We start from the raw sequence: 26,490 nt of genomic DNA, 5'->3' as shown, positions 1-26,490 counted from the left end.
AAGCTGAGAGGGAGGTACAACCCTGTGTGGTTGAGCTAGACACTGAAGAGGAGCTAGTGGAAGGCCAAGAACTCATTGGAGATCTGGATCCTGTTGACCATCCTGAGCTGCAGTCTTTACTGGCAGAAGGTGGACCCAACAGGGCAGACTTCAGTAAGGGACAGAGAGAATGTCCAACTCTGGAAGGTCTTCGCCAACAGGCAGCTTCTCAGGCTGATGGGCAAGAGCCTGGAAAGTATAGGTTGCACTGGGAAGATGGCCTCTTCTACAGTGAACCGACTGAGTCTGCACCTGGAGACTACAAGCGGCTTGTAGTACCTCAAGAAAACAGACCACAGTTCTTGCAACTGGCCCATGAGATTCCTTTGGCTGCTCACTTGAGTTTCAAGAAGACCAAGGAGAGGCTCTCGCTCTACTTTTATTGGCCAAAAATGGGGGCTGAGGTAGATAAGTTTTGCAAGAGCTGCCACACCTGCCAAACTTCTGGTAAGGTTGGATCCAAGAATGTGGCACCTTTAGTGCCTCTCCCAGTTGTGGGAGTCCCATTTGAGAGGGTAGGGATTGACATTGTTGGTCCCCTTGATCCCCCAACCTCCTCAGGCAACAGGTTTATCCTTGTTGTAGTAGACCGTGCTACTAGGTACCCTGAGGCAATTCCTATGAGGACTGTTACAGCTCAGGCTGTGGCTAAGGCCCTCCTTGGTATTTTTACCAGGGTTGGGTTTCCTAAGGAAGTAATCTCTGACAGGGGGTCACATTTTATGTCCCACTACATGAAAGCCATGTGGAAAACCTGTGGAGTTACTTGAAAGTTCTCTACCGCCAACCACACTCAGACAAACGGGTTAGTAGAAATGTTCAACAGAACCATGAAGAGCATGATAGGTGCTTTAGAAGATCCCCTTAAAAGAAAGTGGGACCTCCTATTGCCATGCCTTCTCTTTGCGTATAGAGAAGTCCCTCAGAAGGGAGTAGGTTATTCTCCCTTTGAACTTCTTTATGGCCATCCAGTCAGAGGTCCATTGGCCCTGATTAAGGAGGGGTTGGAGAGTGCTCCTTCCCCCAAGCCAGTCAGAGTGACTGACTATGTGATAGGTCTCCGGAGGAGAATGTCACACATGATGGCAGAAGCTAGTGATAACCTGAAAGCTGGGCAAGCTTTGGACAAACATTGGCATGACCAAAAGGCTAACATAGTTGAGTTCACTCAAGACCAGCTAGTTCTAGTTATGATCCCCACAAGGCAGAGGGCCTTGCAAGATAAATGGATGGGACCCTTCAAGGTTGTGGGTAAATTTGGAGAGGTGAACTATCTGGTGGACTTGGGCAATCCCAAGGAGGCTCCCAGAGTCTTCCACACCAACCGACTTAAGGCGTATGTCTCCAGGCCTGAAGTAGGAGCCTTGCTTCTAGCTTCAACAGAAGAGGAAGAAGAGAGTGGAGCTCTCCCTGATCTCCTCCGAGGCTTACCCTTGGATGAAAAGATTGAAGGAGTAAATCTCTCTTCAAACCTGACACCTGAGCAACAAGAAGAGTGCAAATCTATGTTAAATCAGTTTGCCTTCTTGTTCTCACTTTCACCAGGGTTGACCCCTTGGGGCCAGCATGATATACTCACTGGTGACTGCCAGTCAAAAGCAGAGGATATAGAATGTCAGAAAATGTAAGGAACCACATCAAAGGGGAGGTCAAGAAGATGCTTGATCTCGGGGTAATAGAGCCCTCTACTAGTCCATGGTCTAGCCCAGTTGTGTTAGTACCAAAGGCAGGATCCAAAGAATTGAGATTCTGTATGGGTTATAGAGCTCTTAATGCAGTCACCAAGACTGATGCCCACCCTTTGCCAAGGACAGATGAGTTGGTGGATAGACTTGGGTCAGCCAAGTTCCTCAGCACATTTGACCTTACGTCAGGCTATTGGCAAATAGCCCTGACATACCATGCCAAGGAGAAAACTGCATTTTCTACCCCAGTTGGCTTATACCAATTTAAGGTTATGCCGTTTGGACTGAAAAATGCACCTGCAACATTCCAAAGGATGGTAAATCAAGTTCTGGCTGGGATGGAGGACTTCTGCATGGCATACCTGGATGATATTGCAGTATTCAGCCAATCCTGGGAAGAGCATGTTAACCACCTGGGACATGTTTTGCAGGCTCTGGGACAGGCCAATCTGACCATAAAGGCAAGTAAATGCCAGATTGGTCAGAGTAAAGTGGTCTACCTTGGGCATGAGGTAGGAGGTGGAGAAATAAGGCATTTGCTCAGTAAGATTGAAGCTGTGCAAAATTGGACAACACCAACTACTCAAACCCAGGTGAGAGCCTTCCTAGGCCTCACTGGGTATTACAGGAATTTCATAGAGAACTATGGGACCATAGCTTCTCCACTGAATGTAATCTCCTCTCCAAAATTGTAAGAAGGTCAAATGGAATGAGGAGTGCAATCGGGCCTTTGAAAACCTGAAGAAAGCTCTATGCCAAGCACCAGTATTGAGAGTTCCTGACTACCACCAAACTTTCATTGTGCAGACAGATGATTCTAATGTAGGTATAGGTGCAATCCTTAGCCAACTGGATGAGAAAGGTAGGGAGCACCCCATTTGCTTCATCAGCAGGAAGCTGAAGGATCCTGAGACAAGGTGGGCAACAATTGAAAGAGAATGTTTTGCTATTGTGTGGGCACTGAAGAAGTTTAGGCCTTACTTCTATGGTTCTACTTTTGTCATTCAGACTGACCACCAACCCTTGAGATGGTTGATGCAAATGAAGGGGGAAAACCCAAAACTACTGAGATGGTCAATCTGCCTGCAAGGGTTTGATTTCGCCATTGAGCACAGGTCAGGGTGTCACCACCAAAATGCTGATGGTCTCTCTAGGATGTATGTCATCGACTAGAGGCATGCGATTCATCCAGGAGTGGATTAAATCCTCCTGTCCCTTATTCTGGGGGGGAGGGGGCGAGTGTTAGGGAGAATTCTCTGTTAAGGCTAATTTCCCAAACTAGTGAGCCCCCCAGCAGCTTTGCTGGATTTTTTGGGGTTTATTTCTTCTCCTGCTAAGAGTGAGACTCTTTTTCTCCCACTCTTAGACATGATTTGAGATATCCTTTGACTTTGTGATGTGTTTTATGGGCTATGGGTTTTTGTACTCCATAGGGTTTCATGTGGTTTTTGGTAAGTGTGTTACACAGCACCCTCAGTGCAGTAACACAGGGGTGTCATAGTGACCCCCAAAATAGACTCCATACCCTGGGACTGACTACTGTCTCCCAGGGCACGTAAAGTCACCATTGACTTTACTAGTCTTACATTGGGAACAGAACCAGTACAAACCATCATATTGTGGAAGTACTGGTAGGGGTAATTAGATTGCCCCTGGGTCTGTTTTTCGAGGGGGCACAGTGCAGTCCCCCCTCGTCGAGTTTCTGGCTGGTGGCAGTGGTTACCACGCGAAATATTCCTTAAGAATATTTACTATGGGATTTTCCCATTCATTTTAAACGCACCACTTTTTGGTGCAATGTTAAAGATACCGCCGGGTTATTTATTTAATATTTATTCCCCGGTTGGGTCTTTTCGCCAGGACTCGGTTTTAAAATGGCGTTTGTGTTCGCCTCTGTAACTCCAACCCAAGTCGAGCCCTTTGTTCCACTTTTTGGCGGGCTTCTACACAGAAGCCTCCAAAAGTGGTGCCACTCTGTCTGGGTATACAGGATATGTGGGAGGGGGGCTTTAGGCACCCTGGACTGAGTTGCCTCGGCAACTCAAGTCGCACTCTTGTGTGATTGGCCCTGTGGTGAGCCACCCGGCTCACCACTTAGCATATTTGAGTGACAGTTGGGACTGATGAATGGGGGTGTTCTGCATAAAAGCAGGGCTTTGAGGACTGGGACTTCAGACGTCGCCACAGGACCAAAAGAATCCGAAGAGGGAGAAGCTGAGCCGACCTGCAACGACGACACCACCAGTGGAGCCCTGCTGAACCAACTCACCACTTCTTCCACGACAGAGGAGATCTTCCTCCCGAAGAGTCTTCTTCCTTTGACTGGTAGGGATAACCAGTTTGCCCGCCTTTTCGTCTTCCCGGACCATCTCGTGGCCACCTTGCCTGTGCCGAGCACCCCGGCAACCGGGATACCACGTTTTACCACTACCGCGAATAAAAGGGTAGTACCTTTTAACCGGAGAACTCCGCGGCTGGTTTCTTCCCTGGCAGTGCAACCACCTTCAGCTTTCCTCCACGTCGAGATCTCCTCTTCCTCTGGACGACGCCGCGACTTGCCTCCACTGCCAGGAACAACTGCCCCTACTGGAGGATCCTCTCCACTTTCAAGGTACTGTGTCCGCCTGGCCTCCCTCGCAACGGTCTGTGTGGGGTGTCTCGTAAATCCTCATCTTACCACTTGGGTTGGCCCTAGGCTGGCTAACTGAACTTTTCTGAGCTGAACTAATTCCTTTTTAAACTCTCTGCAAGACTATTCAAGCCTTTTAAACTGTGTGATTTTGGGCTCATTGGTGTTCTACTCTCTCCAAGAGGGAGCCTGGCCTCCGAACTTTTTGCTCACCAGTAGACCTTGACTTTCCTGCCTTTCTGAGTGCTTCTAAAGTATTGTGTTGTGTGCTGTTCCTAATTTCTGCCTTTTCCCTCCCTTTTTCTTAACTTATTGGAGTGCCATCTTTAGTTAAGCGCTCACCTCTGTCTGGAAATAAGTGGTGTTAACTAAGACTTGTCTAATAAGGAATAAGGGATGTATATATGTTAATAGTGACTGTGTTTTTGAACTTGCTTACAATAATAGTGCTAGAGTGTTTCTAAGTCTGTCTTTAAATAAATAATGATATAGTTGATACCAAAGCTCTGGTCAGTGTTTGCTTGTGCTACTGTATTTTGGTACCTATCTTGTATACTCTATATACTGTCTAACTCTTCTTGAGAGAAGTCTGGCTGCTCAGCCACAGCTACCAGGTAAATCTGGGTGGTACAGACTGCTATCAATTGGGTTTACTGCCAACACCTGTAGTCTTAAGCCTTTTGCAGTGGTCCCCAAGGGAACTGCACAGGTTTTTGCCTAACAGGGACCTGTTGTCGGGGAATTTTAGCGCCCCTCAAGGGCGAAGATCGTCGAAGTTTCCAGAAGGGGGGGATGGCAAGAAGCCCCCGATACAGCCCTCCCAGGCCATGGCTCAAGCCATGGAGGTCTCGTCCACAGACAACGAGGACCAGGAGTCCTTGCACACGGTCCTGGAGGACGTGGAAGAAGAGGACGACGAGGACACTGGGACGACGGCGCAGGGCCTAGTTTTCTGATCTCGCTATCTCAGCCGAGGGATGTGTCTCTGGACATTCTGTCGACCATTCACACCTTGGTGTCGGAGATCCAGAAAAGAATGCCACCGGGCCCGGTTCCAGTGGTCCCCCATGCCCCTGTTCAGACTCCATCAAAGAAGAGGAAGCATCATCCGATGCCCCCATTTCAGCATCCGCATTGGACCCCATCTCCCCCAGTATACCCGGACACGGGTACGGGCACGCATACGGCCATGACTACGGACGACGACGATATCATTGCAGTGGGCGGCAGGTCTCTACATTTGAATATGCCACCTAGAGCCTCCCCACTGGACGAGGTGGGGTCGTTCCACTCCATGATCGCTAGAGCCTCCAAGCTTTTTCAGCGTGTGCCCGAAGAAACCAAGAAAGAGGGTTTCTTGTACCAGAGGCGTGAGAGCAGAAGGAAGATAATCAGGGTGGTTCCTCTTCTAGACAATGTGTGGGAAGAGGACCTGGCTCTCATGAAGAACCTTTCAACGAGATAGACTGGAGAAGTAGTATTGGGTGCCGGACTGCGTACCCAAGAGCCTGAGGTCGCAAACATCGCCAGATTCGGTGGTATCGGTGGCTGCGAAGAAGCGGTTGACTAACCCGTCCTCGTCGTCTTCGGTCCCTCCTGACAGCGAGAGGAAGAAGGTGGACGCTGTGGGTAGGAAGGTGATTTACACCGTGGTGTCCACTATCAAGGCGGCCAATGCACTGGCAATCCTGGCCAGGTACGACAGGGAGCTGTGGTACAAGCTGGGCCTTATTCTAGAGTTCTCCCAGATGATAAGAGGATGGAGGCAATCGCCTTTTTCCAGGACAGTGAAGTTGCGTCTCATCACGACATTACAGTGGCGTTGGACGTCGCTGACACAGGGTTCCCGAAGATGGGGAACATTGTCTGCCTTCGTCGACAAGGCTGGATGATGACCACAAATTTCCGGCAGGATGTCCAGGCGAAGGTGTCGGACATGCCCTTCAACAGAGAGAACTTGTTTGGGAAGGTAGTCGATGAGTCCCTCCAGGCCATCAAGGCGGATACCGTGATGGCCCATCCCTTGGGCACTCTCCAACAGCAGCGCTCTTCTTTTTTATCCTCCGGGGGAAAGTCAAGCAGGTCTTCCAAAGGTTTCTCCTCTTTGTACCACCAGCCTTCCAGATCCACGACCCAGGAAGCCTACAGAGACCGTTCCCAGGCCTACAGTAGTGGAGGAAAGCGTCGCCATCGCAATCAGGGCAGGATGCTGGCTCCAAAACAGGCCTGAACAGGCTGGGACATTGGACCCCCACACGTGAAACCTGGTGGGCGGCCGGCTACAAGGTCCATCTGCGAGTAGAAGAAGATCACCACCGATAGATGGGTGCTGGACGCTCTAACCCAAGAACACGCTCTGGAGTATCCATGGATGTCTCCGGTGTCCCGTCTGAAGCAGCACATTCCTCAGCTCATGGAAGTGATGCGGGCCATGCTGCGAAAAGGGGCGATAGAGCTAGTTCCCCAGTGGCTCCGGGGCACCGGAGTCTATTCCATTTACTTTCTGGTCAAAAAGAAGACAGGGGGCTAGAGGCCCGTCCTAGACCTGCAACGTCTCAACAAATATTTAAACTCCCAAATGTTCAGGATGGTCACGTTGCAGCACGTGCTCGGCCAGCTGGAGGAAGGAGAGTTCTTGATGTCGCTGGACCTGGAGGACGCCTATTTCCACATCCCCATTCACATGAAACATCGAAAGTTTCTGCGTTTTGTAGTGCAAGTCCAGCACTTCCAGTTCAAGACCCTACCTTTTGGATTGAAGTTGGCCCCCAGTGTTCACAAAATTCCTGGCTTCCGGTGGCGGCCCATCTACGTCTGTCAGGTATACATATATACCCATACTTCGATGACTCTCAGCTGGGCACACTCGCAGGAGCTGGCTGTCAGACACACCAAGCCGACCATCCAGCTACTGACGATCTGGGATTCTCCATCAACTATCCAAATCCTGCTTGACACGATTGCAGAACGCGTTGTTCCTAGGAGCCAGACTCAATATGGTGTCCTGCCTAGTGTCTCCCTCGGAGGAGAGGGTAGCGGCCATTCAAGGGAAGGTGCATCGGCTGTTGTCGGTAAAGTAAGTGCAGGACTTGTGACATTGGGCTGTCAGACAAATGATGTTCCTCGTCCCTCTTCACCTAGCGGGAGTCAAGAACACCATTGCAGACTCCATCAGCAGGGACTTGTGCCCCTGTCACGAGTGGGAACTGCGGCAGGAACAGGTGGACTACATCTTCGTCAAGAGTTTTGCCAGCAGATTCCACCAACTGAGGAGCCTGGGGGGCGCCTTCTCCTTCCCGTGGGAAGGGCTGTTTCTGTACGCAAAGGAGGTGCAATCCTACATCACAACCCATGATCATTGAATCTGAGGGCTGAGGGCTTGGCTCCTGCAGCCCCAGAGTCTGGAGGATATGAGTTTCCAGCAGACTGCAGGGGGGTCCTCGCATGAGCCAGGGTGTCGTTGACCTTGAAGTGCTACGGTCACAAGTGGAAACTGTCATGGTCATGAAGTCAGAGGCACAGGCATGCAGGGGTCGCATGCACAGGAGACCTGGGTGGACGCTGTCCTGGTGCCTTTGGCGCCAGGCTCATGAACAAAAGTAAACAAGAACATCCATTTAACACCAAAAAGCTTTTATTATGGACATAGCACTTCAGATACATTAGCCTTGAACATTCCATCCATTAAGCAGGATGCATTAACCTTGAACATTCCATCCATTAAGCATCCCAAAGTGTATTCTTGGGTGTGGCTGCTAATGGATTGCCTTTGCATGTGCTCACTCTCTAGGAGTGGCAGGGTGTGGCTGGTAAGCCGGCCTTAATGGGCGTGCACACAATCTCAGCTATATAAGCTGCCCCAATCCTCAAGACAGATGCTTCACGTCATTCTGCACTTGCAAGCAGCCTAACGCTCACCGTCGCCTGAGGTCAGACTTACCTTTGAAGATCATGCTTCCTGGACATCCTGCTTCCTGCAAGCATATTTACCAACTGGGGGAAGCTGTCCTTACCTGTACATCTCTTCGGGGAACCAAGTATTCATCTTTACACCTTCCGGAACGCCAAAATCTTCATCTTGGCACCGCAGCACGACACGCTCCATCGTCGACAGCAGCGCCTGCAAGGAAAAAAAGAAGACAAGGTTAGACATTGAAAAAACAGTCAGTTCAAGGTTGCGCTTCGCCATACTTCACGCTTTTCCTTATCACTTACCTGCTGTCGAACATTGCGGTAGCATCCATCTTCCATCCGGCCGCTTCTCGCGTCTCACAGCTGCATTGAGGCCGCATTTCCATCTAAGGGAAGAAAACAGAAGAGAGACATTATTGAGGGCATATATAGGAGCAACATATAAAGACATTAATCAGAATGAACAGCATCACAAGAGCTCAAGAAAGACTTACCAATCATAAGGAGAAGCATAGTTGCAGCTGGACTGGACTAATTCTTATCAGGGATCAGTGAAGGAACTAGATCCCATTCGACGCGCCCTTGCCAGAAGTAGCAAGACTTATCTTCCATAATTCACAGGTGAGCTTTATGGGCTGGCATATGCTCACAGAAACCATACTTTGTGGTGAAGGGTTCGAGTGGTACAACAATCACAGATTGGCGCACTCACACACTGTTATCTCCACGCAGGAGCAGTATCACCACGTACCACCGCTCACAGCTTTTCTACTGAGGGAGAGGCCTGAAGGGGGTGATTCAAGTTCAGGGAGGGCTGCAACCGTGCCCCAATGCCACCGCAGAGACCAGGTGACCGTAACAGAAGTGTTTAGTTACATGGTGCCGGTCACAGAAAATTACCCCTGGAGGGTCACGTCCCCACAGATCCTGCCGTTCTTGCTATCCTTGGCGAAGGCCGGTCTGGCGCACACCTCCATCAAGGTGCATCTGGCGGCCATCTCCTGCTACACCATATCAACAGGAAGATCGTCGCTTTGATCCCATTGACGTGTCAAGATTTCTCAAAGGACTTTAGAGATCTTTCCCGCCGGTGAAGGTTCCTGCCCCGGCGTGGGAACTCAACGTGGTGCTGACGAGGCTCATGGGGGCCCTCTTTGATCCTCTGTAACAAGCTCCACCCAAATTCCTCTTGTGGAAGACAGCTTTCCTAGTGCCCATCACCTCTGCCAGGAGGATAGGTGAGATCCAGCCCCTATACTGCAAACAGCCATACCTGAAATTTCACTAATCAAGGGTGGTGGTACGTACGCACCCCTCCTTTGTGTCGAAGGTGCTATTGGAATTCCACCTCAACGAGCCTTTGGCGTTGCCTGTTTTTTTCCCGAAACATTCATCGCCGGGCAGAAAGGGCCTTGCATTTCCTGGACATTGCTCGTGCCCTAAAGTTCTACGTCACATGCACGAAGAATTTTCGGAAAACTTCACAGCTGTTAGAAAACTTTGGTCCTGTGAACCATGGGAAGGCTTTGTCCAAGACTTCCATTTCAAGATGGCTCTCCGGCTGCATCAGGCACTGTCATCGATTGGCTAACCGACTGCTGCCCGGCTGTCTGAGAGCTCACTCCACCAGAGCTATTGCTGCGACGATGGCGTTCCTGTCTGGTGTCTGACACAAAGAGAGGGGGGGGGAAGTGTCCCAAAAGCAGTGATGGAAAGGGACTGTAAACTAAGCAAAACTAATAAGGTCCATACTGCTATAAATTCAATTTGAAAATTGCTTATATAATGAATTATTTAGTTGCTCTACCAAAAGGTATCACTGAACCACTGAATTTGGGCTACTGCAGACTCAGAAAGCAATCAGGGTAGTCTCTAATTGAAAACAATGAACATATGTATTTTGCCAGAAAACATCATAAATGAGAAGTGCATGAATAACTAAGAAAATAAATATGCTGATCTATTGGTTTAGACAGTTAAAAATTGAAAATGCACAAACAGAAATGATAATACTCTTGCTTCAAAAATTGCAAGAAAGCAGACAGAAACTGCAAAAACTAAGTGGTGGCGTAAAAATGAGCCAACACTCTCTCATTTGGCTTATGTTCAACCAATACAAAAATTATTTAAATAACAAAGTTGAATTATTCAATATTCTTCCTTTTACTGACAGGTCTGCCTACGTGTATGTGTCAGAAAGTAGCAATGATAGATACCAACAAATTAAATAGACATCTTGAACACGTTTCGGCAAAAAAGCCACCTGTCTTGGCAAATGGTTCCAAAACATGATTAGGGTTGCCTTCCTCCGGGCGAGATAACACACAACAACTGGACCCTGTGGAGAAGCAGACACAAACAGAAATAAAAATAAATAATATTAAAGAGATTCTACCAAGATTGCTTAGAGAGACAGTTAGAAGCCAAGGGGCACAAAAGTTACCAGTGCAAGGGACTGTGGATGAGTGGAGATAACTAGGCGCAATACTGGCCGGGGACCGGTCCGAAGCGTCTGGGTAATAGGGCCCGAGGTGACCCACAGCAGTGCTATGTCATCAAAAGGCGGGAAAGCGTTGGAGAACACACTCCCTAAAAAATGAATAGAATTAAAGACACAATTGTTTGAAGATTATACTAGAACAAGGGTTCCAACAAAGAGGAGTGCTAAGGAGTTATGAAACTACCTGTCAGTCAGAATGGCTGGAAAAATAATTGTTGGTATAACGTTTCTCAGCGTTTTTCGGAAACCCTTGTTCTAGTATAATCTTCAAACAATTGTCACCTCAATGTCTCTCTAAGCAATCTTGGTAGAATCTCTTTAATATTATTTATTTTTATTTCTGTTTGTGCCTGCTTCCCCACAGAGTCCAGTTGTTGTGTGTTATCTCGCCCTGAGGAAGGCAACTCTAATCATGTTTTTGGAATCATTTGCCAAGACAGGTGGCATTTTTGCCGAAACCTTTTCAAGATGTCTATTTAATTTGTTGATACCTATCATTGCTAGTTTCTGACACATACACGTAGGCAGACCTGTCAGTAAAAGGAAGAATATTGAATAATTCAACTTCGTTATTTAAATAATTTTTGTATTGGTTGAACATAAACCAAATGAGTGTGTTGGCTCATTTTTAGGCCACCACTTAGTTTTTGCAGTTTCTGTCTGCTTTCTTGCAATTTTTGAAGCAAGAGTATTATCATTTCTGTTTGTGCATTTTCAATTTTTAACTGTCTAAACCAATAGATCAGCATATTTATTTTCTTAGTTATTCATGCACTTCTCATTTATGATGTTTTCTGGCAAAATAAATGTTTATTGTTTTCAATTAGAGACTACACTGATTGCTTTCTGAGTCTGCAGTAGCCCAAATTCAGTGGTTCAGTGATACCTTTTGGTACACCAACTAAATAATTCATTATATAAGCAATTTTCAAATTGAATTTATAGCAGTATGGAGCTTATTGGTTTTGCTTAGTTCCTGTCTGGTGTGCCTCTGCTCGACATCTGCAGGGCTGCTACGTGGAGGCCCACTCACACCTTCACGAGATTTTACTGTGTTGACAGGGATTCCAGGGTGGAGTGCTACGCAACCTGTTTGCTTGAGGTGAGTCTGTTCCAGGGGTAAGTGTAATTGCTTCTGTTGAGCCTTGTCAACTCCCGTGGTTGTGTAATGTTGTACTGCTATGTATTTGTTATTCATGAGCATGTGAATCCATGCCAGACCTTATGCTGGAGAAGGAACAAGTTACTTACCTGTAACTTTACTCCAGCATGCGTCTGGCATGGATTCAAATGCAAACGCTCCCTCCGGCCCCTCTGCAGCTCTTCTTGGTCATACTGCCACTTTCTGTTTACCAAATCTGAAGATGGCTGCCAGAGTATGGGCTTAGGGAGAGGTCTGTCATTGGATGGGGTCAGTATGACCCAGAGGACTGTGATTGGTTTAAAGGAGAAATACAGTTTGTAAGTGAAAGTGAAACTGTTTTTTCTTTTACCGAGGATTCCCAGCCTGACAACAGGGAATATTCATGAGCATGTGAATCCATGCCAGACCCTATGATGGAGAACAATAGTTACAGGTAAGTAACGTGTTCCTTATAGAGACAAGCCTATAGTGAAGGAGACCAGCGATAATCAAGGTGTGATAAGACCAGAGAAGTCATTAAGAGTTAGCAGCTGGGAAAGAGAGAAAGGGACAAGCTTTACGAATAGTATAGAGAGGATAGCAACAAGAGTGAGACACATAGGCAATTTGGCCATGGAAAGAAAGGGAAGTCGAAGATAACTCGAAGATTGCAAGCATAATGACTAATAGGAATAGTGGAGGGTGTGAAGAAATGGAAGCAGGAAAGGTGATGGAAGAAAGAGAGGATGCAGGAAATAGCAGAGTTTCTGTTGTTGGATGCATTACAATCAATAAAATATGAATGCATCCAAGACTGGATGGCTGAAAGACAGGAAGAGATTGTTGAATGAAGAAAGTACGTAAACGTGAAGGAGACAAAGATGTGTGCGTTGTGGGCATACAAATGACAGGACAAGCAGAACAAAGTAATAATGGAGCCAAGTGAGCAAGAACAGCGAGACAAGAGAAGGGGACCAAGAACAGAACCTTGCGGGGCACCATGCAATGCACGTAATCAACTAGGACCATTTTAAGATGATGCTCCTTTTGATAAGTGAAGAAGTGGCTTTCATGACAGAATCCAGTTGCTGCTCGTCCTGAACCTGGTAGCGGAGTGCTTCATCGGAGCGAACACATGGGCTTGCTATTATAGATCCGTTTTAAAAGATTTAGCAGTGGCCCCCTTATTGGTCCTGATGAGACTGCCATCTTCGTTGCAAATTGGCAGCCTTAGATGAACGACAGATGAACCTTTTTAAGCCAAATCTCTCCCTAGACAATTGTGCCCCAGTGCAATGTTCACTTGGCTACTGAAACTACCATTCCAATGTGCACGTTTATTTGGGACCCATACGTCACCCTATCTTGGCTCTTTCAGGAGTCTTCTTCCCCCTACTCTGCACTGGACGGCTTCCCTTCTTCAAGGAGAAATCATTTTAGTGTGGGGCGCGCGGGGAGGGAGGCACTCTACACCCCACATTTACCTTTATGCAATAATATCCAAGTATATGGTCTGTACTTCAGGTCATTTTAAGTTGGTAACAACATATTTATTATCTGTTTAATAAAGCATGTTCTTGAACCTATATATATAGAAGAACGAAGAACGTGTGTTTGTGTGCGCATGTGTGCAACAGTCACAAATGACAATTTCTTTTGTGCCGGACTAACTGCCTAATGCCTACGTTAAAGTATACATTCCTTGTAACCCATATTGCATGTATATATGCTATGCAACTCTGTACCTAAGAAAATGCGCCCAGATACCTTCGGGCTCAGTGCGCTATATAAGCAAATAAAACAAACAAACTAGTACGGGGGCGGGGGTGTTTTGGTACAGTGAAAGAACATTTGTTTAATAGCACTGGTCAAACTTACTAGCTGCCCAGTGAAGTAACTCATTAAACTGGCCCACACTAGCATGTTAGGGCTGCACTTCCGCCGTTGTCCTATATGTAGGTGCAAACCTGTCAAGTACAAAATATGGAATAAAATGCATAGTTTTGTTTCCCCACCCATCCTCTTTTCAAGTCCCGCTAACGTTGTTAACCCCTTCGCCCCTTAATGCTTACTTTGCATTAATGCAAACACGTTTAACGCATTGAAAACATGTTTGTTTACATTAAAAACAAGGGCCTTCAGAGATTTACGAACCCGACTTGACAGGCAGGGCCGAAACCAAGCCAGAGGCCTGCTTTCTTAGTTCTGCAAGCCTCCGTGCCTGTGCTGCTGACTGGGTGCAGATTGTGTTTGCGGACCCTGTGTAGTGCTGCCGCACGCTACTTCACACCATTGCTGCTTGCTGTTGCAACTGTCCACAGCCGCAACGTTCTGCCTGCCCACACATAAAAAACAATGTTCTTTCCTGTGTGCATGTTATTATATTCTGCCCTCTTGGAAAGTGGTAAAGTAACATGGATAGGTAAACATACTGCACGCCAAATGCTGATACATTGTTAACATATCTGTGACAAGAAACCTGCGAACGGATTGCCACAACAGATCACTCGAAAAGCCTAGTAAGCGCTTATGCCCTGTTCACATGTTGCTAGTCCATCTTTTCCAGTCCTCTTCATTACTGCTGTGATACTTTGTGGCAATGGATTAGAAAGAATGAGTTAAGTAGCTGATATTATGCAAAGTTAATATCACTTTTTCTTTTATGGTATGATAAATGTAATACTGAGATGGCAACTCATCGGGCAATGTGAGTCGGTCTGAGATGAATTGCTCTTCAGTTACAAACTCTTCATCTATCCGCACAGGTAGACATGAGTGGCCATAGCACAGTTCTTTAACCTATTGACCCAGTACTGCTTAATTTGCGGGGGTGTTTCCCTGGACTGAGACTCGGGCTTATTTCTGTGCACCAGAAATTCTTGTCTCAGACTTAGTTCAATTATGATGCATTATTTTGACAACTTTACTTTTTTTAACTGCCAGTCAGTCCTAGACATACAATTAGTTTATATGACATTGGCAGTACTGCTGCAGCCGCATGGGCAGCTCTGGTGGGCAGCTCACTAGTTCAGCGAGCATGCGGGCATGCACCTATATATGTGCCAGTGTCAGTATGAAACTGGCATTGCTGCACCTTGGTAGGTGGACCACTCAGCAGGCACTTGCAGGGCTTTGCTAAGCTGGGCACTTCCCATATTCCTTCTGCTACACAACCAGCATGGGGTGCACCAACACGCAGGTGGGAGCTATTGTACACTGACATATACTGACACGTGACTGATCAATACCGCACCATCACCAGGGCTATAAGTGGGCCAGCCACAGCATCTGGCACTGAGAGAACAAGAACAAAACTGTCTCCCGTCAACAGCACCACCAGAAAGCCAAGACCAGAGAATGGGCCACTGGCACAGAAGAGTGCCTTTGCTGAATGTCGACCTATAGAAGATAAACTTTCTGGGGAGGTTGACAGACACTTTCAATAATGATCATGTTTGCATTTGTCTATCATTTTACTATAAGAAGAAAGCACTTTTGATCAGTTTTCGGTGGTAAGACTGTCAATTGTTCCATTTGCCGCCTAGAAAATCAGCATGAATTGATAACGAGGAAGACATAGTTAAAAATGTGGTGTCTCATTAAAAGAAACACTGTTATCTCACCCCTAATGAGCTGGTATGAATTAAAGCTGTAACCCCAGATATATTGAAACTCAGCAGCAACAGTGGGTGGGGGCAGCAGTGGGCGCCAAACAGCCGCCCAAATTGGCAAAGGCATGCTAGAAAATGTTCTGACTCTGGTACTTATCTGTTTGCAAATTGAGCACTATATTGACTGATTTAGCGAGTCGGGAAGTTTGAATACAATAAGGAGTTAGGCAAGATAGAGGGGTTTGACGGGACACAGACCGGTTTTTATCTACACCGTGCCCAGGAAGTTGAGGCAGCCATTTGCTATTGAACGAATTGGCTAAACAGATAATTATAATTTTGCAGAGAGGTGTAAAAGCTCTATGCAATTCCCCTGCCTCACTCCCACCTCCAGAGTTACACTCTTCTTTGCTGTCAGGGTTCCACAACCATATCTGTATCTTCTTTTTTGGTCTTATTTATTTACTTATTGGATATTTATAAGGCGCCTATACAACTGATAGTGTTTCAAGGTGCCACAAGGCAAAAGGGAAGGTAACTAGCGAGAAAATAAGACCGTAACAATGACAATACATAAATGATAAAACAAGCATCGGTCCTACTAGGACTTGCGACATTCAGAAATATCGTATTTTTTTACCAAACAATAAACAGTGACATGAAGCATGCCCCCCTGTAATATTTTTGTTTACAGTGCCAGTTCCACTTGATCATCTTGTAAAGTTACTTCAGTCGTTTTCAGAATAGGGTACCCACACACTTTATAAAAAAATCTGAGACAGAATAGAGAATGCACCCTTTTTTAATGTGAGAAATACTTTGATTGTCATAGTAATGAAGAGATTAATCATACTACCTTTTTTTCCCTAATCCTCTTGCTTCTAGGGCCGAGACAACCTAAAGGATCTGAAACCGTTCATATAAATTGGGCATGACACGGAAACTCGCACTGCAGCTAGATTGCCTTTGATGTAGCCACTTCCCAGTGTGAGAAACCCAAGGGTTTCTCACTTAATAGTCCCTGGGGATATCTCTCTCAGGTGGCCAGGGCACGGCCATCGCCTTTGGATCCAGACCCTGGGGGTGGACCAGTGCGGGAGGAACACTTGGGTGAGGGATCTTCGGGGAGTGGGGCAGCCAGTGGTGAGACGCGGTACCCCCCTTTTCCCATGCCCATACCCTATCCTATTATATAGGATTCTCCAACACCTCAACTCACCCCCCCTTTCTACACAAACACTGGGCCGAGGAAGAGGGCGACTGAGAGTAAAGAGGCTAACAATTAAATATCTCATTGGACATGTCCCGTTAATCAGCTAAGGCAAAGTCAGACACTTGACCATAATCACATACATCTGATACCCATTAGCTCCCCCGACACAGATAAAAAGCAGAACATAAAGACACACTCCGAGCAAGGTGGAACACGAGAATGGGCAGATCTTCCGGGGAGAAGGCGAACCCACTGGAGAAGGACGACCGATCGAGCGACTAGAGTGAAGGGTAGGGAAACCCTGAAGATTCCTGCAGGAGGTCGTTGCCTCTGGGAAACTGTGAAGAATACACGGAGAAAGCCACATCCCAGACAAGAAGAAACCTGCATTGTGTTTCAAGGATGCCAGTGACCGTCCCGGGTGACCGACAGAGTTGGGGAGGCGAGGCCAAGCCTGTGGTATCAACCTTGACTCGTGAATCATAGCCGCAAAGATAAGAAAGGAATGCACACATGCCGGTAAGATAGCTCAGCGGGTTGAGCGCTCGCTGCTGCGATCTGAACGTGATCTGCAGGTCGCAGGTTCGAATCCCGGCAAGGCCAACTCAGCCTTTCATCCTTCAGAGGTCGATAAATGAGTACCAGTTTCGGTTGGGTGATATAGTATGTAAATATGTGCTCTATGAAGCGCTTTGGATTAAGGCGCTATATAAATAACACATCATTATTATCATTATCATTTAGCAAAAGGCATGAAAGGCAGGTTTGTGTCAAGGAAAGATTGAAGCTGCAACAGTGTATCTTACAATTAAAGGTTGCATGCATTCTGATGAGATGCGAAAGAAAGCAAACCAGCAGCAAACTTCTAAGTTACTAATAACTGTGAAACTAGTGATACAGAGTCGCGGATGGGTCCGGCGAGAAGAAGTAGCCCATTCAAAAGTCTCAGCAAAATGTTGGATGTCTTGTTATAAAGTGACGAAGTGAAAGCACTTTGAAATGCGCAATGGTCAAGATTAACCCTGGCGAAAGGGGAAGTTTAAAGGTCATTGATTTAAGAGAAAGATTTCTTTTAACTTTCCTGGTTGTAGTATGGAACTACCAAGAGACACTGGGGCAAATAACATAAGGGAGAGCTAAAGTGAAAGTCAAAGTCTATGGAAAAAGCCTTGCACATTCGAAAGTCTTCAATATCAATGAAAGGTCTGAGCCCGGCTGAGAGAGACCTGGAATATAAGATAAAGTTAGCGAAACGGAACCTCTAACGAATGTGAATGGAGCTTGGGGAAGGGAAACCCTGCAAGTGCTGTGATTGTGAGGTCCGGGCCCAACTGAGGGAGATCTACGTTGAATCAGGTGACTTTTTGGTTGAAAGGTGAAAGGGCTGTTGGTGAATTGGAAACAAGTGACTTTAACATGGAAGGCCAAACGGGCCTCGACCCACGTTTTGAGCCGCCTTTTCTTTTTAATAACCTGAGCCAGTGTGTGTCATCCTGTTTACAGGGGCCGCCTTACTCCATGCTGTCCAACTGAGGGAGGAGAGCTGACTCAGCCGCCTTGATCCTTTATGGTATAACACAGACTTTTCTTTGCATACACATTTCCCTTTACACACTTTCTGAATAAGAGATAGGTTTTGTTAGTATAGGCCATTTTGATTTGGCAAAGACTTACTAGGACTGTGTTTTCTTTGTTTGATGGTAGAGACTACTCCCATCATAGCTATAGGGCTAATTAGGAGTTTTTCTAAACCCTAAGGATTTAATAAAGATTTTGAAGCGTGTAACTCTTGTGTCAGTGTCATACTTGTGATGCCATGCCTCCCTTACGTATGGTGGCAGTTATTGGGATGCAACTCAAACAATTTCCCACTGAGTTCAGGGTTATCAGCACACTGCCGCCTTCTAACTGTCCACCAGCTAATTTGTGTAATGTAACTGTTTAAAGCCTCCCGTGCAAGATCTGGATGACAAACAAGAGTCCAGAAGGGAGCTCAGGTTTACAGAGTGAAGTCAGCAGTGCTTTCAGATTAAAATATTGCAAGTAGGCTGCCACTTCTCATTAAATAGCAAATAATGGATGCACATGTTTACAGAATTTACCAACCGAGATGGCCTCTATCATCTGCAGACTAGGCCGCCTAATTTTCCATCTTTATGATATGTGATATGAGATGATTTGGTATTTGTATCGCGCCTCTACGCAAGTGTTTCTAGGCGCCACAAGACGGGGAGGGGAAACAGAGGAATGACAAGGACAACCGGTTTTACTAGGCCTTGTGACAATCTGATCGTGCAAGTGCAAAACGAGAAGTGCAGGGGAGAGTGTGCGGGGGTGGGGTGCAGGGAGGGCATAAAGGTGAAGTACGGCCAGGGCAGCAGGGGTCAGAGTAAGTGCCAGGACAGCAAAGGACTACACAGGTGCAGTCCCAGACTGGGAGCGCTGGGTAGGACAGGAGGCAGTGCAGGGTGATTGGTCGGGGAGGCATGGTACTCTGTATGACTCTGAGGGCCCCCACCCCACGCAGCCAGTCAGGATGAGCAGACAGATAGATTAGCAGGGGAGAGGGAGAGAGAAGGAAGAGGAGAAAAGGAAGGTCTTGAGCAGCTTCCCGAACTTCAGGTGGTCCAGCTCAGCTCAAGTCTGAGAGTGGCAGGAAGGCAATTCCAGATGGAGGCACCTACATAGGAGAGATCTACCTCCCACCCTCTGCTTGGAGAAGCTTCTGATCCGCAGAGAGTTTGAAGTAGGTGAGCAGAGGGCTCTAAAAGAAAGGTATTTAGGAAGAGAGAGTTGGATATAGTAAGGGCCACAGCCCCAGAAGGCCTTGTGGATGATGCAGAGGGTCTTGAACTTGATCCTCGCAGCCACCGGGAGCCAGTGGAGATATTTCAGAGCTGGAGAGATGCGGCCCCTGGGTTTGAGGCCAAATATAGTTGTCATTTAACCATTTTCTTGATCCCTTGCAAAAGGGTCCCACACCGGGAACCTCCAACTATGTTAACTGGTAATCAAGAGTGACCCTTAGTGGGCTTCTCCCCTCTGATCAGGATAATGTAGGTGCTCTGGGCTTTGATCTTTCTAGTGGAGATGGTGTGTCTTCTAATCATCTGCCATCTCCCGTGCATTTTTCCTACCGAGGGTGGGGCTTCCGGATAGTTAAACCAGCCACTGCACTATGTAGATGATGAGTCTCCATACCCCCTCAATGCAGCCTCTGCATCGCCCCTTGAGCCTGCCCGTGGACTGACATTGGGCTGGACCATAAAACATCTCATCAAGCATAGAGGGAGACTCAACTGATATAGGAGAGAGACCCTCTGAGATGCCATCAAATATCTCTTCGAAGTTCACCAACCTTTACTGTCGGTTTGCAGCCAGTATGGGAAGGTTTTTTGAGTCTTCTGCCCTGCCTTTCAGCTGCTACTCTCTGATATTTCTCCAGAGAGTCTTGGAGCGTCTTTCCTGGCTCAAAAGTTGGAAGGTGAAACAGTAGTTACACAATGTGTCATGACAGCATAAGAAGATTGGGATACATAGGTAATGGCAGGGGAGGTGGTGTGGCCGGGTTAGGTATTGGGGAAAAACTGCTTAAACTATATTTTAGATGATGAATCCAGGTTTTCTGTTTGTACTGGAGCCTCAGGGGCAGGCTGGGAGGCAGAGGTACAGGCTGCTTCAGGCACTTTGATGGATGTTTATTCTTCTGGAGTTTTTGCTCACGCATAGTCATGCCCCAAACGTATGAATATATTTAATCTAATATATGATATTGTAATAATGTGTTTGTGTATTGTATTGTAGTCATTGTTTATATAGTGCCATTATGGGTGAGATCTATGAGGCGGCCTAAGATCATTGTGTTCATTTGGCCAAGATTAGGACTTAGGGGGGCTGGCTAGGCTCCAGTAAGCAACCCAAGAGGTCAGGCATGTGGGCGTGTGCTGCGGGAGGTCTTAACAGAGTGCTAGTTCAGGAAACGATGTGTGTCAAGCTAGACCACATTTTTTCATTGGTTGTTGCTGTATTCTAATGGCAGAGGTGTTGAGGCAAGTCTGGTGTTTCAGTGTAAAACCATTATGTGACCAGCTAGACCGAATTTGACATAGTCGTAGCTGCCTTCTAGAGTGCGTGGATGGATAGCCGTGCCTGCGGTGGATGTCCACCGAAGTGGTGCGTTTACACATTGCTTAAGCTCAGATGATGCTCCTCTTCGATGTTGCTGTGTCATCCAATCTTCTGTGGAGCAGAAAGCCAACTACCCTGGGCACTATAGACAGGGTACCCTGCTAGTCTACCAATGACTGGTTGACATGGAACATCTTGTCAGAGGGGGCAGACAGGCTATCATAGAAACTAGGCCAATGGTATTCTCTGATTACAATAGACAGGTTACCTTTAAAGTCTGACTACATATCTCCCATGTTCCATAAACGCTAACCAAGCAATCCAACTAGCACGCTGTCAAGGATGTCTGCCTGCAATCACTGTGAGATACACTAGGTGGCTAAATTAAAGTGTTATAGGTGCAATTGTGGGTTACCAGTATATATCTTTAGGAACCCTGGACTGGCTAAACAAGGTAGGCATAAATGCTTCAAGTGTACCACATGTGTTAACTTGCATGTGCTTTCTTCTAGTTGGAATGCCAGTTTACCGACATGTCTAGTTGTAACCCCCATGGCTGTCCCCACAGTTATTCCAAGCGCAGTAATATAAAACTAACAGGTCCAGCTCCAAGGCCCCGAGCAGTGGCAAGCTATACTGACAGATCTCTTAGCACAGAAGGGGCAATCCTGATATATCTTCCCACACATGTCCTGCCCCCAAAATCCATCTGAGTGCAACACATTTCCTTACCCCCAAATCCATCAAAGTGACTCAAGTAAATGGAGAAACACCTACAAAGCCTACATTTCAGACACAGCTGTAAAAAGAAAACACCGAAATTTGTGGCACAGCTGTAAATAGAAAACACCTAAATTTGAGATACTTAAGCAGTGGGAGGAAATGCCTAGATGTGAGAGACAGCAGTAAATAGAGAGCACCTAAATTTGAGATACTTAAGCAGTGGGAGGAAACGCCTAGATGTGAGAGACAGCAGTAAATAGAGAGCACCTAAATTTGAGATAATTGAGCAGTGGGAGGAAACGCCTAGATTTAAGAGACAGCTGTAAATAGAGAACACCTACATTTGAGATAATTGAGCAATGGGAGGAAACGCCTAGATTTGAGACACAGCAGTGATTGGAAAAAACATATAGGAAACATATACACTACATGGTGCTGGCAACCATGAACATAACAAGGAACCCTCTAACCCATAAACTAAGCTGACACAGAGTTTACTTGGTACAGGTTGCAGAGATCTTTTAATAGAACCATGAAAAAGAATACAGATATTTGTACTTGGTCCACTTAAGATGGGCAATTATTTTCCACATTTCAAGAGCCTTAACTTGTGAATACTATGGGAGGAAAACCTCTTGAAATGAATAGAGCAGAATGAGCGCAGTGCGCATCTGCCGACCTCATTACTGCCCATTCTAGAGGCTTGATGGCAATGTTCTCACGATCACAACAATGTCCAAGTGCACTTCACAAGTGCAGTTTAATGGTATGCAAAGGCAGATGGCGCCAGCATAACAGGTTCAATAATGTCACAAACCACATGGATATCTCAAACTATGGCTAAGACATCTCTTCAATAGATGAAAAAACAGACACAGGACCAGGGCTTTAGCTAATCATACGTTGCCAAGCATTAAAAACACATTAACAAATATCGCCTTTGTCCTTTATTTTTTTACATTGGATCTCTCGTATGCTTAAACTGAGTACATAAGTTACACATGTGTTAGCCATATTTAATATTCACAACAAATATAAAAACCCTGATTTAAAAAAAGAAGAAAAAGCACTGATCAAGGATCCAACATAGGTAAACTCTTTTCTCCAGGCCATAGCACTTGGATCCAATGTTATGGAGGTATAAGTTGCAGCTATTTTTTAAAAAAAGGCGTCAGCTAAACCCCTCCACAATAGAATGGTGTGTGTGTGTGTGTGTGCATGCATGCTTGTCCGTGTGTCTTTTGTATATTCACTTGGCCTGAACCTTGCTTGTCAGTACCGGACACTGCTTTGCTCCTACCAAGTCCACCTTCTAGCATGGAAGAGATCATGAGGCGCCCAGCAGTGAAAAAGGGTGGCAATTGCTCCCCAGAAACTTAAAAACTATTTAATAAAGTCCCTAGTCTGATGAGCACTATTGGACCTGAAGGCCAATATCAGGCAGGCAATGGAGAATGGTAACATTTTTTTATTTCTGGATCATGACATAAACGTGCATGTGATTGATCGCTCCTTGTGGATCACTCATACCCGCTTGCTCTGTTGATCCTGGGTCTAGCAAAGACTGTTCTCCGTCCATCAAGAATGTTGCATTTCTGTCTCCAGGAACACTGTGAGGGCATGGATGGGTATTCTGGGGTGTTGAAAGGGTCCTTTTCTGCATGCAAGTCAACATTCCAGCCATCAGGCTTTTCTTCTAAGAAGAAGCTAGGTTCCACGACCCACAGTTTCTCATGTGGTGAATAAGGTTTGTGGTAGGCTCTGGATTTTTGGGCGGTCTCATACTCCAAAGAACAGGCCCAAAACGTTGTGCATGATGTGAGTACCGGTACATTTCTGGGTGGGTCATTGCTATTAGATTGAGCACCTGCAGATAGTATTGAATGCCCAGCAAATTATAACTCATCTGGAATATGGCGTTATTCATGGTAAGCGGTGGCCTTACCTGGCAAATGCTGGGTCATCTGGGAATTTGATTGCAAAACCAGGTACATTGTAGCATTGGGTAGACTACCTAAACATATGATGGCAATAGTGAGCGAATGTTCTGAACATCAAGGCATGTGATGGCAGTGTGATGTCAACGCCTGCAATATTATGTCAGTACCTGAGTATATCATTGCAATAGCTGGCAAATGGTTTGAGTTTCTGTCCATACAATTGCAATATTGGTTAACGGAGAAAGCATGTTCAAGTAACTAAAGCAAAAAGGTGTTGAGTTTGGGAATGCGTATTAAGGCACAGCATCCCTCTTGCCGCTTTCATCTTGCGAGGTGAAGAACATCGAGCACAGTACACATAGTAGACCACACCTTGCCCCAAACAAACTCGAGATGGTCACCTCTCCAAACTGCCTCATTGACCTAATGCACAACTCCATGTAGCAGCAAGTTATTCTGAGACAGAGCACAGCACCATGGTCTGGCCATGAATCCATAGGGAGATGTAACACAAGATCAGCTCAAGCATCTGGCCAAATGCTTCTAGATCTTGGGTTCCGCTCTGCCCAGTAACTTCAGCACACTGCAAGTTAGCTTCTGTTAGTAATATTCTGAATACTCTTAGTAGGATGCGATGGTAAAGAAGTGTGTTGTTTTATGTCCTGTGACTTCATTGCTTGTCCCTTTCTGTTCTAGGTGTTGGCACCAGGAATTATTACAGAAAGATTGGCTACGAACTGGAAGGTCCGTACATGGTGAAAAGGTTGGACTGAACAAGAAGCCGGCAGCGTCCCCCCAGCCCCAACTACAGACTAACTGTTGCCAAGAGGATGCTCAATTAATGCGGGCATAAGATATTCGAATTCAATTTGGAGGATGGTATTTTCTGTACAACTGTACGATCTCCGTAGGATTCATGTACCTTCATCATACCACTGGAGAGACTTTTATTGGAGAAAAAGTGCAATGCTGTGCAACAGGACAATCCATGATCAAAAAGCAAAGCCGCTGTTGGAAGCCACCGCACTTCCACATGTGTTCACTCACTGTCTTTTACACAATAAAAGCCATGTTGGCGAGAACCTGGGCGAATCTAGAAAGAGGCTGGTTAGGCCTTGTTAGTAGGCAAAGCAAACAGAGTTGCGCTGTCATTTTTTGCGGCACTTTAGCGATGCTCACTAATTTAAAGTTATTTGGGAGGTTGCCTCTATCGTGGCCAGATGACTCCATGCAACCAGGTCTCCCCCTTCTGTTCCTGGGCTTCCCCATTACAAATTGAGATCAGGTGCTCGAGTAAAAAGTACAATTAAGGTTAACCCGGACTACAGCCCCCAGAATCCATCAGTATGTTAAATGGAAGTCTCAAACTGTAAGAGGGCTGTCCCTGTGACTTGGAGTCATCTGGTCACCCTAGTAGCACCCTACATCTGACTGCACAATGAAACCAAACGCCTCTTTCATCCTTAACTTGAATCCTCGTGTTTGGTAGGTTGCATCTCTAAATGGTCAATGTTATGCTTGACGAATTGCCAAAGAGTACCCCTTCTTGTCGGTTTGTCCTTATTATTGCAACATAACTCACTTATCGCTTCCTTAGGCAACTCTTTTTTTTTAAACCCTTTTCCCTTTGTCCATTTTTCCCTTTTTCCCCCCACCTTTGCGGTAACCCTCTCTATCTGTCGACGTCCTGTCATGGAAGTGTCGTCAGTGCATATTTGTCATGTATGTACTTGCCTTTGGTGAGTGCACGCAGGGAAGGTGTACTGTGCTCCTTGTGGCCCACTTGCTTCTTTCTCTGTGGTTTTGTTACCAGTGCAGTGTCACGTGGGGGGATAGCGGCCGGCCGGAAGTGGTCCCACGTGTGGATTTGTATTGAAATGGAGACTATTCCCCTAGCATGGCCCATGAGGAGGCAACACATATTGGCAGAGCCTTCCCGACTGACACTGCAATGCACTGGTGGAAGGCAACCAAAAGACATGAAGGATTTATTATTTCTTTATTTCTTTTCGGGAGCTAGCTTTCTTGCATTCGCCATTGTATGTATACCCATGGAAGAACGTATTTTCCTCTTTAGGAAATAGAATAGAACAAGCAAACATCTGCTGTTTGAACCAGCGCCCTGGCTTTCTCTAGGCTGTAAGAAATCCCGCCGTGGCAGAATGTGTTAACCTTCCCTTGCAGACTTTTAGAACCTTAATGCACAGGACAAGCTGCTGTGAGAAAATAAGTGACCTGCCACTGAGATGAATGCTTTGGGCGCTGGTGTCTGTCGCTTCAGCCATCAAATGTCCACAGAGGCGGCCGCCTTCGCAAGACATGCCGCCAAGCTGTCAGTTTTGTGTTCTATGCAAAGGAAACATTTCATAGGATGACTTCTTAAATGGCAGCTTATGTTTCTTTTGGTCGGTAGCTAAAGAAAAAAATGTTTTGACAGTAACATGCAAAATAAAGTTTGGGGTTTCTTTTTATGATCGGCTACTGTTTGCAATGAGGATCTTTTAGAGAGTTGATTTCTTTTCCACTTCTTACCCTTCTCCTTTTACTAGAGCCACACAGAGAGCACACAGGTTCAGCTGGTCACATGTCCAGAAGAAGCCACATCAGGAATAACCTTCGTACAACTGTGCATGATGCTGTCATGGTTATAAACCCAACTTAAGTTCATTCTAAACAAACCCCCATCTTCCCGTGATTCATGCATCACGGACCCCTGTGACATTCTTTTGGCCTGTGGCGCCATGTTGTTCTGCTCAAGCTCTTGGCAGGGTGTTGGGGGATCACAGTCACAGCTCTCGGATGGATGCAGTCCTACCTTCAGGGACCACGGCAGGCAAACATGAATTGAGTCCGCTGGTTCCTGCAAGGTAAATGTTGCATAGAGAGTGACTAGGGATCTTTCATTCCACCTCTACCGTGAAACATCTTTTTGCTGCTGTCTATGTACAAGTTAGTTTGGATTTCCACCAGTACCACTAGACGTCTAG

The 26,490-nt window shown here is 46.3% G+C and overlaps 1 protein-coding gene across 2 annotated transcripts in view; it reads left to right on the top strand.

The window, feature by feature from the left end:
• ELP3 (elongator acetyltransferase complex subunit 3) overlaps positions 1-25,974 on the top strand; it is a 1,295,792-nt gene extending 1,269,818 nt beyond the window's left edge. For both annotated transcript variants that reach the window (XM_069605694.1, XM_069605692.1), the window contains exon 15: positions 24,200-25,974. In XM_069605694.1, the coding sequence (XP_069461795.1) occupies positions 24,200-24,276 (77 nt within the window). In that variant the 3' untranslated portion in view covers positions 24,277-25,974. The remainder of the gene's footprint in view (positions 1-24,199) is intronic.
• The last annotated feature ends 516 nt before the right edge of the window (positions 25,975-26,490 follow it).

Source organism: Ambystoma mexicanum, chromosome 4p, assembly GCF_040938575.1.
Source record: "Ambystoma mexicanum isolate Mex_15411 chromosome 4p, UKY_AmexF1_1, whole genome shotgun sequence".
In the NCBI taxonomy this organism is placed as follows: Eukaryota; Metazoa; Chordata; class Amphibia; order Caudata; family Ambystomatidae; genus Ambystoma; species Ambystoma mexicanum.
Note: the sequence above shows the minus strand (reverse complement) of the source record. Positions and strands in the feature narration are given on the sequence as shown.